Below are 14,738 nucleotides of genomic sequence, written 5' to 3'. Positions count from 1 at the left end.
GGTGTGAGTATTTGAACCGATGTAATGAATATCGTCTTTATTATTGATCCGCTATGCTTAGTTGGCCTCATAGTCTAATGAACAAGCTCCGTGCCTCTAGAACTGGAGGCACAATCCTCAAGTCCCTACGAAGTGGATTTTTTATTACTAGATTTTCACCGATTTAATGACAAATAAAAAGGTCAACAAAAATACAAACATTGAGATTTATATATCTAGACTTTTACTAGCTGAAGTTACTCAAACTCATTGGGTAAAGAAACTTAGTCAATGGCACTTACATCACCTGCCACTGTTTATAAGCTGTTTTAAATCTTGAACGCATGTCTAGCATAAGAAGTAAGAAATGTTTTTTTACAGTCTGTTTTGGCTATGCCTCGAGCTTTCAAATATTTGAATAATGCATTGGCTGAGCACAAACAAAAATAAACGTCTCCATTTAAAAGTTAGAAAAGTAAATGTTGTACATTTTGATTAAAAATAAATTTTGTGCAAAAAGCTTATTTATTACCTGACCAATGCTGGACAGTTACCTAGTTTCAGTTTCATTTACTTGTTTTAGTTTTCTTGTGCCAACTCCTAATTTTATTGGTTCAAATCTGAATTTTGTTTGTCTTAACAGAATAATAAAATACATTTAGGCCTTATTAGATTCAAAGGTTTTTTACTAAGTCACTTTAATTCATTTTGTGAAAATTTTAAATCGGAAGTTTACCACCTAACTTTAGATAATTTTGCGTGGACTAAATTGTTAAAATTGTGAGCGTTACTTAAATACTTTATAAACATTTGAAGCCCCATAATGTCTGGTGTGAAAATAGTCTAACAGACAGCAAGAAGTGCTACGTAATTTTCTTTGGCGAAAAATAGTTCCTTTTATTCAGCAATCAAATTTGAACTTGTAAAAAATGGTCAATGTTGGACTCAGACACTATGTAACTAAATATCATGGTTAACTTTGCTAACTTCATATTTTTAGGAAATTGCTATTCAGTAACTCATAGTTTTTTTAATTGATTTCTTGTCTTGTTTTCAACTTAGCAATGAGTTGATTTTTACTGACAGGAGTAATCTCTAGGAAAAGAAAGCTAGTAGTTTGAATATAGCTGAAATGAACGGAGTAATACAGTGTTGAGTTTAATCTCAACTTTCAATTACTTTTTTCTATTTTACTAACATTTTTGTACTCAAATCACTTCTAAATTTTTTGGAATGCGGTAGTGGTCGTCTGTCTATTGTTTTGAAAAAATACAACTTTAAGCGCTAAATAACTTGTCATGAAGTAAATATTAATAACTAAGTATAAAATTTTATAAATTCGAAGTATTAATCGGCGATTTTAAACAGATTCTTACGTATTAAAATGCCCTTTACTAAAGATTCCCGCACTATTGCAACAGCTTAGTGATCTACCTTGACAAAACCCTAGATCTGGTTTCAGTTACAGGCTTTTTGCATAAATGCAAAGCGGCTGGGATTTCTTAGGGGTAAATATGATTTTTATGGAGTAAATGGGACTTAATAGGAAAAATGGATCTTGTATGGAGTTTTACAAATCAGATAATGCTGCAGCTACCACACAACCAGTAAATTAAAAAGTTAAGACTAGTTTTTTTGTATAGCCAAAGGGGGGAGTTTGAAAAGATCTTGGAATGAATTAGGCAATTTACATGTATTTTACTGTCCTATAATGTAAATGTTCCTGGAATGGAATATTTACGTTGTAAGAGTGTCTACTCCAGTATTATATCAAAGAAGAAATTATACAGGGCTGTGCACCAATTTATGGAAATAATTTGTAACGAAATTTAATATAATATATTGCAATGGCTTCACGCACTACTGCAACAGCTTAGCGCTATCATATATCATCTTACCAAACCTATTCTGCATTTACCAATCAACTTAGCTAGAATTATTACTTTAAACTGAAACTGACTCTACTTATAGCCAATCAGAATGAAACTTATCATCTGTATACTAAGCTGGACACATTAGACTAAAATTTGTAATGACAATTCTTTGTATTAAAAAAACACTGTGATCACGCAATAGTAAATCTGTAAACAACTGGAGCTTATTGTGTTTTGACCCGGCCAATCAGGTGCAGCCCAACTAGAAATGCGAGACTATTCTTTTGTTCTAGAAAGCCAGTAAATATTACTTTGTCTTTCAAATAAAATCACAATTTGCAACACACAATTAATAAAAGGCTCAGTGTGTTGATCTTGCCTGGCACATCCTACTAGCCACAATGTTTGAAGTGTTTTCCATCCAAAGTCCATCCTATTTCATTATCGTGTCAATGCTTTCTGTGTCAAAACGCTCATTTCATTGCTTATTGGTTGGCCCAGATTTGAGATCAAATTTAAGGGCATATTAACAGTAACCTTAACAGGAAACTTAACTCTTGTGAACTTATTTCAAACACAATTTTAACTCTTTGAAGCCTGGGCTCAAGATAATTTGGGGAATTGTCTTTCCACCTGATAGTATTGTTTTTTTTAGCACTTCAGGCTATGTAGAAATTACAAAACTCTGGGCACTGTTTTTAATAAATTTTTAATTGTATTCCAGAAGTTCTAGTCGATTGAATAATTAGTTTTAAAGATATTATCAAAAGACGAAGAGCGCTACTAACCGACCAAGAAATAAAAAATGCCTGCCAACAGAACATTAGTTTCTGATGACACACGAATTGACGTTTTTGGTAATGAAGGTTCCAATTTAAAGAAAGCTAAAAAGACTCTGCCTCAGCAACAAGATCTTTACACTAAAACCATTTATTTCTATTCATAACAAATAAACACACTCTATCAGACTTGGTGTACATCAGCCATTATGCTTCTTCAGTTACCTCTAAAACACCACTTCTGCAAAAAAAGCGTGAAACAAAGTTTGCTCTATTTAAATTCTGGTTTTTTTTCAGTTAGTTTTACAAGCTTAGAACTTTAATATGATATTCAGTTCAAAAACGATTTTGTGCTATTGTAAGTGCTTTTAGGAGTTGTGTTACCCTAAGTGCTTTCACAGCTGATGAAAAGTTGTTAATATGGTCTATAATCAGGGGACCAGCTAGGGAATAGAGAGTTAGACTTCAAGTTGTTAAAAAATATTATAGGTTGAACTTGTTTTAAGGAGCTTCAACAACAAATATTAACAATTGTAGATGAAATGCAGGAGTATATGTAAAACAAATGTTATATATGTAACATTTATTTGAAATAAATTTGGAGTAAATGCTTGTATATACGTATAATAATTAGCTGTGCTACCTGGCATTGCCCGAGTATTAAAAATGACCGAATAAACATTGAGAAGTAATGAGAGTTGCCTGCCACTTGCTATTAGCCTGACAGGTTTAATAAGCTAACTAATGACCATGGCAATCACTTACTTATGCAATCAGCCTGCTTAGTATGCAATACCGTTGAGCATGTGCTCTCATATAGCGACATATTTCAGCAAACTATCAACTTGTTCTCTGTGGCCTATAGGGTAGGTAGTTGGACTAGTGAACGGTAGGGTCTGAGATCAAATCTTTTGGTACCGATTCTGTATTCTAAGATTTTAATAGCTATAGCCGGAATGCATTCATACGGAGTTACTTTGAGAAATATATATATAGAATAATAATAGGCTTAAATGTGTTAAACAAACACTGTGATTTATATACATACTAGAGTTAAATATGTAAGATATTTTAATATATCTGTCATAACTGCTGTAGGTATACATTGCGAATGAGAAAGGGTTGGCAGATCAGGATCTGACAGAGAGAGTCTACCAATCAATTAACTCAAAGGAAAAAAGAGAAAGGATCCAAGACGATAGGTTCAAAGCAAAAGTAAAATACTTATTTTACATATAATAATGTATATCTATAGTGTTTGTTGGTCTGTCTTTTATGTGTCCGGTTATAGTGATTTAAGTTTTGGGAATTAAAAATCTCTGTTGCACTGTATTCGAACTCATATTCTCTAGGTCTACGACATGTGCAGAACCATTAGCCCAAGTAGCTCCATTGCTATACAATACAATTTTATTTTATGCGTTGAATTTCGCACAAATAATGCTAAACTTTTAGCCGCATGGGCGCTAAGCATAACGTTTAGCCTAAAACTAGTTGTTCATATACCATCGTAAATGTAAACCATTTTTCACGTACATCGAATTATCAAGGCCTTTTTTAACAAGTAGCTACTATAAGCCTGATACAGTTATCACTTGTTGCTATGGTGCTGCTCTCCCCATAAAAACCAAAAAGCTTTGAGTTGAAAAACGTACTTTGATACGAACATAAACAACGAAAGAACTAATTGTTATTGGTGTAACCGAGACATTATTAATATGACTATGTAATATTTGTGGATGTTTTTCTACTGATCACTTGCTAGTATGGGTTTGTAGAGATCAAATAATGTCAAAGTGGCGGTCAAATGGAGGTGGCATTCAAATAAAGGGGGCAATCAAATAGAAGTTTTACAGGATGTTATAATAATGACCCTTATTATAGTCCAAGTTTAGACTGCCTTAAGCTACTCTAAGTTATTGGGTAATAGAAATTAGCTAATTAAAAATAAGTTTTTTATGCAAAAACTTTTTTTTATTACCCATGCAATGCCGGGTAATCAAAGCTAGGCATTCAGCTAGATTATTAAATAGCTGAAGTTTAGACGATACTTAAAATAGGTGCGAGAAGAGAGAGCTGATTAGTATCTATAGTAGCAAAACGGACTAAACTGTGGTAATAGAACAACAAAAACTATGAATCAAATACTTGTTAAAAACTGGAGAACTTGCCATTCCACAAAAGCGTTCGAATTTTAAAAACAGCAATAATAAACGCTATTTGGAAAGATCTTCAGAGCTTCTTAAAATGTGGGATTATATATATATATGATCTTGCTACTGTAGGAAAGTCTGTAACATGACATATTTTTATGTCATTAGTATCTAACCTGTTGATTGGTCGGTCACAAGTTCAAGAACAAATAAGCTACATCCTGTACTGTAAGTCCTGTACTATAAGCCACCAAAGCACCGCCTACTTAGAGTTCTCTCTGAAAAGCCTAAGATCAGAGTTGACAGTCTAAATGTTTCCTGTTGCAGATAAATAAAGTCTCCCGACGCAGTGTGACGAGCACAGAAGTGCCAGATTCACCTTCGCTAGATAACCCGAGTTTGACCTTGCCAGCCATTGCTGTCATCTCAGCTGTAATGTTAATATGTATTATTGGACTGGTCATAATTAGTGTGGTGAGTACTTCGATAGTCTATTTTCTCACTACGTTGTTTTGTGGTTAAAAAACAAATTTATTATAACCTAATTATTGTGCAGCGACACTGGATACTCATAGGTTAAGAAGAATTAATTAAACGCCGGACTTAACATTGCAGTACGACTCAAGTTCTTTTTTTCCACCTTTGCCTAATTTATTAAGTTTCCATCAGGTGATGGCACGGCAAAGATTCGATTGCATGCTGGCTAGGCAATCACTGCGGTCAAATCAATGAAGTAATTACCAAGTCGATTGTATGTCGCTCAAAGCTGCATATAGGAGATAACTCCAAGTTTATAGATATTCAAATGCATTGGAATAAACGAATGCTTATCACTTACTCCAGTGTTGGTGTAAACATTTAAAAAGTGTCCTTGCGCAGACAGCGGAAAGGATCAACCTAGTTTACCTATGTAGGGCTATCATAGCTAAAGAACTGGCTATAAAATCATTTAATGAAATTTGGCACTGCTGAAGTCATTTGGTCCATGGTCTATGGTGTCCCCATGATGCAAGTCTTGGTCCATGGTCTATGGTGTCTCCATGATGCAAGTCTTGGTCCATGGTCTATGGTGTCCCCATGATGCAAGTCTTGGTCCATGGTCTATGGTGTCTCCATGATGCAAGTCTTGGTCCATGATCTATGGTGTCCCCATGATGCAAGTCTTGGTCCATGGTCTATGGTGTCCCCATGATGCAAGTCTTGGTCCATGGTCTATGGTGTCTCCATGATGCAAGTCTTTGTCCATGGTCTATGGTGTCCCCATGATGCAAGTCTTGGTCCATGGTCTATGGTGTCCCTATGATGCAAGTTTTGGTCCATGGTCTATGGTGTCCCCATGATGCAAGTCTTGGTCCATGATCTACATATGGTGTTCCCATGATGCAAGTCTTGGTCCATGGTCTATGGTGTCCCCATGATGCAAGTCTTGGTTCATGGTCTATGGTGTCCCCATGATGCAAGTCTTGGTCCATGATCTATGGTATCCCCATGATGCAAGTCTTGGTCCATGGTCTATGGTGTCCCCATGATGCAAGTCTTGGTCCATGGTCTATGGTGTCTCCATGATGCAAGTCTTGGTCCATGATCTATGGTGTCCCCATGATGCAAGTCTTGGTCCATGGTCTATGGTGTCCCTATGATGCAAGTTTTGGTCCATGGTCTATGGTGTCCCCATGATGCAAGTCTTGGTCCATGATCTACATATGGTGTTCCCATGATGCAAGTCTTGGTCCATGGTCTATGGTGTCCCCATGATGCAAGTCTTGGTTCATGGTCTATGGTGTCCCCATGATGCAAGTCTTGGTCCATGATCTATGGTATCCCCATGATGCAAGTCTTGGCCCATGGTCTATGGTGTCCCCATGATGCAAGTCTTGGTCCATGGTCTATGGTGTCTCCATGATGCAAGTCTTGGTCCATGACCTACATATGGTGTCCCCATGATGCAAGTCTTGGTCCATGGTCTATGATGTCTCCATGATGCAAGTCTTGGTCCATGATCTATGGTGTCCCCATGATGCAAGTCTTGGTCCATGGTCTATGGTGTCTCCATGATGCAAGTCTTGGTCCATGATCTATGGTGTCCCCATGATGCAAGTCTTGGTCCATGGTCTATGGTGTCCCCATGAAACAAATCTTGGTCCATGGTCTATGGTGTCCCCATGATGCAAGTTTTGGTCCATGGTCTATGGTGTCCCCATGATGCAAGTCTTGGTCCATGATCTATGGTGTCCCCATGATGCAAGTCTTGGTCCATGGTCTATGGTGTCCCCATGATGCAAGTCTTGGTCCATGGTCTATGGTGTCCCCATGATGCAAGTCTTGGTCCATGGTCTATGGTGTCCCCATGATGCAAGTCTTGGTCCATGGTCTATGGTGTCCCCATGATGCAAGTCTTGGTCCATGGTCTATGGTGTCCCCATGATGCAAGTCTTGGTCCATGATCTATGGTGTCCCCATGATGCAAGTCTTGGTCCATGGTCTATGGTGTCCCCATGATGCAAGTCTTGGTCCATGGTCTATGGTGTCCCCATGATGCAAGTCTTGGTCCATGGTCTATGGTGTCCCCATGATGCAAGTCTTGGTCCATGGTCTATGGTGTCCCCATGATGCAAGTCTAAGAGTTTTTGACAATATGTTTCAGTGGTTGCTAAAATAATTGCTTCTTTCTAGACACCAGACCTGAGAGATAAAATTAACTTATCACTACAAAAGACGAAAAAAATCTATAAAACTTTCCCTATAAGGACTTCGGAGCAAATAGTGATATACTTTAGTTATTCGGTATAAAAATATGAATTCACTGACGCCAGCTGAAGGGTTGCAGGAATTTTTGCCAAAGTGATATGGCGGAATCATGACATCATTTCCTGAACATAAAGTGAACGCAAACAACTCTAATGCAATAAAGTTTCTATAAAAACTGGGTAGTTAACAGCACCGTTACGTTCATGGTGCCCCGATTGCCTCTACTTCGACAAATGGTTTTCCGACTCGCTGTTTAATTTTTGAAAATCTTCTCAGTGAATAATTCTAATACTACCAGCTTTCTATGGTAGTATTACATAAAATAAAAACTAAACTTAACAAAATGTCAAAAGAACATCATACTAAACATTTATTTCTTGGTATCTTCAGCTAATGAGGCAAACTGATTTCTTCAACAGTTTTTAAAGATTTGATGCTAAAGTACTAAAATTCTCTTTATGAACAAGTACTTCTCATGTTGACTGATAGAGTCGTCACAACTCAAAACTAAATTTTTTACGGTTTCGAAAAATTATTGAAAAAATAATTTTTCCAATAATTGCTGTTTGCTAGTTGATACAGGCTGCCAAAGAGACAGTTTCATATAGCTTGCAAAATATCACCACTTACCTTCTCTCTGTACTACATGAAGGTGTCAGACAAATAGAGCTTACTATAGAGTAAACTAAACAGCCTTCTCTTTGTAGCCAAAATTATTCTCTCTCATCTCGCAAGGTAATATTGCTAGCTCAGCATTGTAATTGTGAATTCTTTTGAGGCATTCAAATGTAGGTTGGTAGCTATTCAAAGCTAATATTGGGTCATATGAAGACTTTTCTAATTTGTGGCTGTTAAACTGTGTTGCGTTTCAAGCACCAGAATAATGAATCGTATTTGTTAGTACTATAAAAATCTGGCAGTGTGAATCGCTTATATTTTCCCCAGCTTTTCGTCTGGGCGATGCCGCTCTCATTCACAAAAACTCTGTAAACTTGGTATTATTTTGTATCTATATATATATTTCTCAAAGTCCGTCTGTGGATCCGTGGATCCGTCTGATGGTTTTCCAGCTATAGCTAATATTAGAACAGCTGAGCTGGACAACAATGCAGACTCAAAGTCATGGCTTACTGTCATTAGAAGCCGTGCCTTATTAACTAGCTTAGTGGAATTTTCCATTGGCAATATGCCAGGCTACTAGCTTGAAAGGTACAGTTGTTTGACAAAGTTTTAAAACCTTTACAGTTGTTTTTATTTCTCTCTTAATTTATTCCAACTACACGGACACACTTCTCTCATGATATGTACTTTGAAAATTAGAATGGCAAATGTTGTTATATGTTAAATACAAATCGATTTTCTGTCCAAAGACTCTTCTATTGCACGGGCAACGCTGGGTGGCACAGCTAGTAATGTTATAAAAGTCACACTGTACAAAAGTCTCTTCATGTGTGTAATTTTAGGCTTTTTACAAAGTAGAAAGTACTATCTTGCAAGCTATATGAAGTAATCATAGCTTTGGCAGCCTAACTTTACGAAAACACTGGATTTTCAGGTTTTATTTGCTAATTTTTTGCATAGTCTGGAGTGTCTGCGACTTGTAAGGGACAAATGGGGCTTGTAGGGCTTTTACAAATGGGAGGAATAACTAGTAAAGGTATTATGGGTATTAGTGAAAAGAGCTGATATGTTTTTATTTTGAATAAAGCATACACTGCTTGTATATTTCACTTTTTCAACCTTGTAGCACACTTTTTATCTGTAGAACTTCTCCTACTAAGCTTTACATGAAAAATTTCTTCATTGATATCCTTTACATACATCCTTTATTATAGTGATAATCACTTCTTGGAAGTAATTATAGGTGGTTTCCGACCAATCGGAGATAATAATTTATACAAAAATTTTATAAATCCGAGTAGATTACCGAGTCAAAACTATAGCAGAACTCATAAACAACGAGACACTTCACTTTAATTCTGATAATACCGTTTCTGGCTATTTATTTTGAATTATTTTATTTAGTTTTGAAGGAATGTTTTTATCTTCAAATTAGATTAAATTATTTGTTTATTGCAACAAGCTAACTTAAATAGCTCTATTAGAAATCACAACATGGAGTATTGAATATTGAATACTGGGTATTGAATATTGAATATTGGGTATTGATATTGAATATTGGGTATTGAATGCAAACTGGATATCATCAACAATAAGTGAATTCTTCGGAGGTTGTGATTTTCATTCATCAAAAAATCTTTTGTGGGATCAAACTTTCAAGAAATAAATATCATAGAACAAGTTCCCTTTAAAAGATAAAAATCTTTATTTGTTCTTTTTTAATGCCTACAAAGCACCCGGCATTGTAAATAATACATACTTGTGCACATGTTTAGGTACTTATATGAATACTCAGTGCCTGGAGGTTTCAATGAAACAGATATCAAATAAGGCAGCTTGAAAATATAAACAAAGAATTGTAGACTGAACTGTTTTGCAATTTACCACACACGCTGTCATTAACTAGATACTGTGCCAAATTTATCTAAATTGAACAAGCAGTTGACAATGTCATGTCTCCTACATGCAACACAACAAACCGCAACATTTGATATGCTTATTTTAGGTGATCTCATTTAGGCTTGTCTGGGAGCACAACTTCAAATCTTGCTGTAGGTCCATGAATAAAATAGTAAATAGCCTCAGCTGTTACATTCATTATTTAAAGTGAAGGTGCGGGTGGTCACAGAACTCCTTCGACGCATTAGATAGATATGAGCTCTATTACTACCAGTCCATGGCGCTCAATGTAAATTATACCACGAGACACAAAAATAAGGAACAGTACAGTAAATTATGCATTGGAAGAAAAAGCTATTTTTGCATAACGTTGGTCTATAATGGGGATTAGCAAGATGTTGGTGTCTAGTATAAGGTGTAGTGGTTCTTTTGGGGAAGTAGGAATGTAATGGATGTTCAGGCAGAATGGAGATACAATCTGAGTATTTTAGACAGCGCATATCTAATGACACAGCTAGCTCATCAGTATTAACGACATTCAGATGCTGACCGTAACTGTTCGTAACAGATAGTATAACACTAAAACATAATTTTTGAAAGCATTCTAAATTTTTTTATCAGTCCTTGATGCAAAGGAATACAGTTTAGACTTTAGAGCAATATATGACAGAATAGACAATATATGATTTTGGTAAAAGAGTGATAAACCCTTTTTGTTTTGCACCTATTCTCTCAGCTGAATTAGAGCGTGAGTTGATGGTCTAGTTTTTGAAAAAAAGTCATTGTATGCCCAGAAGCTTGACATTGTCCATATCTTTTCTGTTCACATTGTTTATGGTGATAGAAGTGATGTAAACAGTTTTTCTGAGAGTAAAATTGATAGTCTTTGACTTGGCAGTATTTAGAAACATGGAGTTCTGTTTGCACCAAAGGGAGGCATAATCTGCCGCACAAGTCAAGGTTCATTGCTCTAAGAATGGTAAGTGGCCAGACCGCCGCGTACTAAACTCAATTTATTTATAATTAAACAGATACTGCACAGAAGGCGTGTGACTCGTCAAAGGCAGAGGCCAATGCGATCAAGTCTTCATCATCGAGAAGACAACTACAGTCTCAACTCTTTCGCTCTCCACTCGAGCTTTAAAAGGCCGAAGGGGGCTTGTAGGCATTCCTTGCACTCTCTCACTACAGTGAACAAAGGCTTCATAGTTGAAGAGGTGAGGAGTTGTCTTACTTTGGTACAAGAAAATTTACTATTGTGTAGAGAATAAGGCACAAGATATAGTTTGTTGTTTCTGCCATTGTTTATTTATTTACAAAACTTGATAAAGACAACTTTTACTATTTATTTAGATGGAAATTATGTTTATAAATGTCATCATCAAAGACATCAAGACATTTCAGAAATATAATTGTTTTCAGCTTCATTTGAGGTATACCAAGCAACCCACCCGTATGCACTTTAAAACAAGTAATGCTCTAAGAAAATACATTATGTTGTCAAAATGGCATGATTTCTTGTTAAATATCAATGAAGCAATTTCAACTTGATTGGCTGATAGCTGTGTACATATAATTTCGCACAAACGCGATACCTTGATGGCATGTTTAGACTTCGAAATATCACCTGTCTTTGCATATTCAGCTATTCAAATTAAGACTGCCCTAAATCTTTACTATAATAAGAGACATGTCTCTCTATCTATCTGTCCGTTCGTTCGTCCGTCCGTTTGTCCGAAGCCAAGCTAAGAGCATTGAAAAAAGAATTGCCTCACACAGGTATCGAATTCAGGTTATCTACTTTCCAACTGGGTTTGTTACCAACTAGGCCATTGGACCACCTCGCATCATGTTATAATTGCGCACATACTGGTGACTAGAGAAAGCAGTTCCTACAAACTATAAATAAATTTGACTGCATCTCAATTAAAACAAAACATAGTCGTCTCCAACACAGTACATTGTGTACACTCTTAGAATTACCACTTTACTCTCTGTCTCCTCTCCTGATCATAACTGTTTCTTATTGGTTGTTTGCGTACACGGTGGTCACATGAAAATTTGTCTGCAGCTTTTTAACCCTAGCAGCAGTAAATTTAATCATGTCTGTAGTTATTTCTCAAAATTGGTCGTATGTGTATTCGTGTATTTGTGTATTCGCCGGTACGATTGTCCAGCTATAGCTATTATTTTAGCATTACGCCCACACGTTACAATGCCCCTGCTAAGATTTTTTTGTTCGTAAGGTTCAATTACTATATATGGGGTCAAGGCCAATTCTTCTCACGCGGAAGAGCTTCGACATTCTCTCTTCGTTCGGTCAGACAAAGACAGTACGATATCTCATTTTTACATTTATACCAGTATCGATTGTGTAATTGTTTTTGTAGAGTTTTGTGTAGTTGAAATAAATTAAAATGAAAATAAAAACAACTGTGAAGGTTTTCAACTTTGTCAAACAACTGTAACTCTCAAACTTCATATCCTGGGAAAAAAATTTTGTGCAGGTCAAATAAGTTAAAAAAATAGAACAACTGTAAAAGAGTTTAGATGTAAATGTGAAATAATTAGCAAGTAATAGCTAAATTTAGTCTGCTTTGCTACGATTACAATAAAATGTGATTCAGTAATGATACAATTAATACAAACCGAGAAAACAAAATAAAAATAGAAGTGTGTGTGTGGGTGTGTATATAAAAGGTTACTGTTCCATTAGAAGCTATCTATCAAAACCTTTCTCATAATATGCAGTTTGAAAGTTAGAATGGCAAATGTTGTTGAATACAAATCAATTTTTTGACCAAAGACTTTCATTATTTGGGCAACGCCGGGTAGAACAGCTAGTCATGTCTATAGTTAAAAAATTACTGCCAAGTGTCACTTTTTTGATCTACAAACAGTGAAAGTGCCAAAGAAAATGATCATTTTTGTAACAATAAGAGAATATTATCATTATATTACACTAAACTTTTTTATACATATAATTAACTCTGGTGTTGCTGTGTTTGCTGTTTGCTGAAAACTTCTGTTTTTTAAGTGTTTAACACTAAAGTCTTGGCACAAGATCCCACCTGATCCAATGCCTGAGCCAACTCAGCTGCGTAGTTTTGCTTTGGTTTTTTGCACAAATAATATGTATAGAACTACAAAATTTTGGTTTGTTTGTGTCACAGTTATGTATTTGCAGTTATATTGTATATATATTATATATATATATTATTTTGTATGTATTAGTTAGTAAGTTTGCAGTATAATTCTGATGTTTTAAGTTGATTGGACTATTAACGATAACTCGAGGAATTGTTTTCACCTGATCCTACCCTCAAGTAAACTAGGTTGTGTAGTTTTGCTTGCTTTTTTTAATTTCAATTTATGTAGGATTACAAAATTTTGGTCGCTTTGTGTTTAATACATCTCCAGTGTAATTCCGATGTTTCAAATTGATCGGACTATTACCTCTCAAGATATCATCAGAACACTGAGAACACTTCTAACAGACCAATAAATGAAAAATGGCTGCTAACAGAACATTAGTGTCTAATAACACACTGATTGACATTCTTAGTAATGAAGGATCAGAATAGACAATACTAGAAAACTTATCCTCGGTAACAAGACCTTGATACTAACACTATTATATTAGTTTTTATATTCATCAAAAAACATACATAGTCTATCAGGTCGGTGTACATCAACCATTATGTCTTCAGTTACATCTTAAAATTCCCTTTTTTGAAACAGTGTTAAAAAACTATTGACTATTTTTGATATCTGTTTTTGGCGTTAAGATTTACAGCTTTACAAACGTAGAGCTTCAAAATGATATTTTGGAGTTTTAATGCGATATTCAATTAAAAAGTAATTGTGCTATTTTAAATGCTTTCAAAGTGATGGAAAGTTGTTAATACGGTCTACGATTAGGGAACCTACTTGCATATACAAAACTAAGCTTCAAATTGTTTAAAGTCAATGACCTTCACTGTTAATATATTTAAGTAATTGGACGCTATCTACACTATTTGAAAACGTCATTCTTGTTTATATCAACGAAATAATGCATAAATCATGTTAGAGTTCCATTGACCCTTGTTTATTCAATAGGTTTTAAAGTGTAAAAACAGTCCATGTGTCAGCGACAGTGAATCTTTTAACTATGGAAGGCTTGAAGTGAGCAGCTGTTCTTTCAAGTCAGCCAGCAAGATGGCGGATGTTTAAAATTTGTGAAGCTTTAATTTCTAACTGATAATCAATAATGTGGCAAAATAACTGTATTAATAAATATGTGTTTGCTATACCATCCTAACCAATCATATTTCTGTGAAAAACAGAATAAAAATATTTTTTATTTTGATGTAAGTTTAATAGCTGTCTTGTCAGCAATAATCTTTGAATTTTTTAAATATTTTATTTCAAACATAAATTTTGTCAATTTATGCTGTAGGCCTATGGAATCATCAAAGTTGGCAGCAGTTATAACGAATGCTACAAACTAATTTCTCTGCATAAAATATTTATTAAGAACCTAGCATGGTAGTTAGCAATCAACACTTTTGATCTAAAAAATTGATTGAATGTATTTTCAAAGTTGTCGCCAGAAAAAATAATGATGGTAAATTTTGCAACCTCATAGTGCTGACTTTGGAAATGCTGTTAAACCCGAGAGCTTCAACTGGCCTGAGATATGT

The 14,738-nt window shown here is 35.3% G+C and overlaps 1 protein-coding gene across 1 annotated transcript in view; it reads left to right on the top strand.

The window, feature by feature from the left end:
- LOC137389634 (uncharacterized) overlaps positions 1-14,738 on the top strand; it is a 31,075-nt gene that overhangs the window by 2,883 nt on the left and 13,454 nt on the right. Inside the window, exons 2-4 of the mRNA XM_068075696.1 lie at positions 3,731-3,847; positions 5,113-5,259; positions 11,085-11,270. Of these exons, the coding sequence (XP_067931797.1) occupies positions 3,731-3,847; positions 5,113-5,259; positions 11,085-11,270 (450 nt within the window). The remainder of the gene's footprint in view (positions 1-3,730; positions 3,848-5,112; positions 5,260-11,084; positions 11,271-14,738) is intronic.

This window comes from Watersipora subatra, chromosome 3 (genome assembly GCF_963576615.1).
Source record: "Watersipora subatra chromosome 3, tzWatSuba1.1, whole genome shotgun sequence".
NCBI lineage: Eukaryota > Metazoa > Bryozoa > Gymnolaemata > Cheilostomatida > Watersiporidae > Watersipora > Watersipora subatra.
The sequence above is the reverse complement of the archived record's forward strand: the minus strand, read 5'-3'. Positions and strand labels throughout refer to the sequence as shown.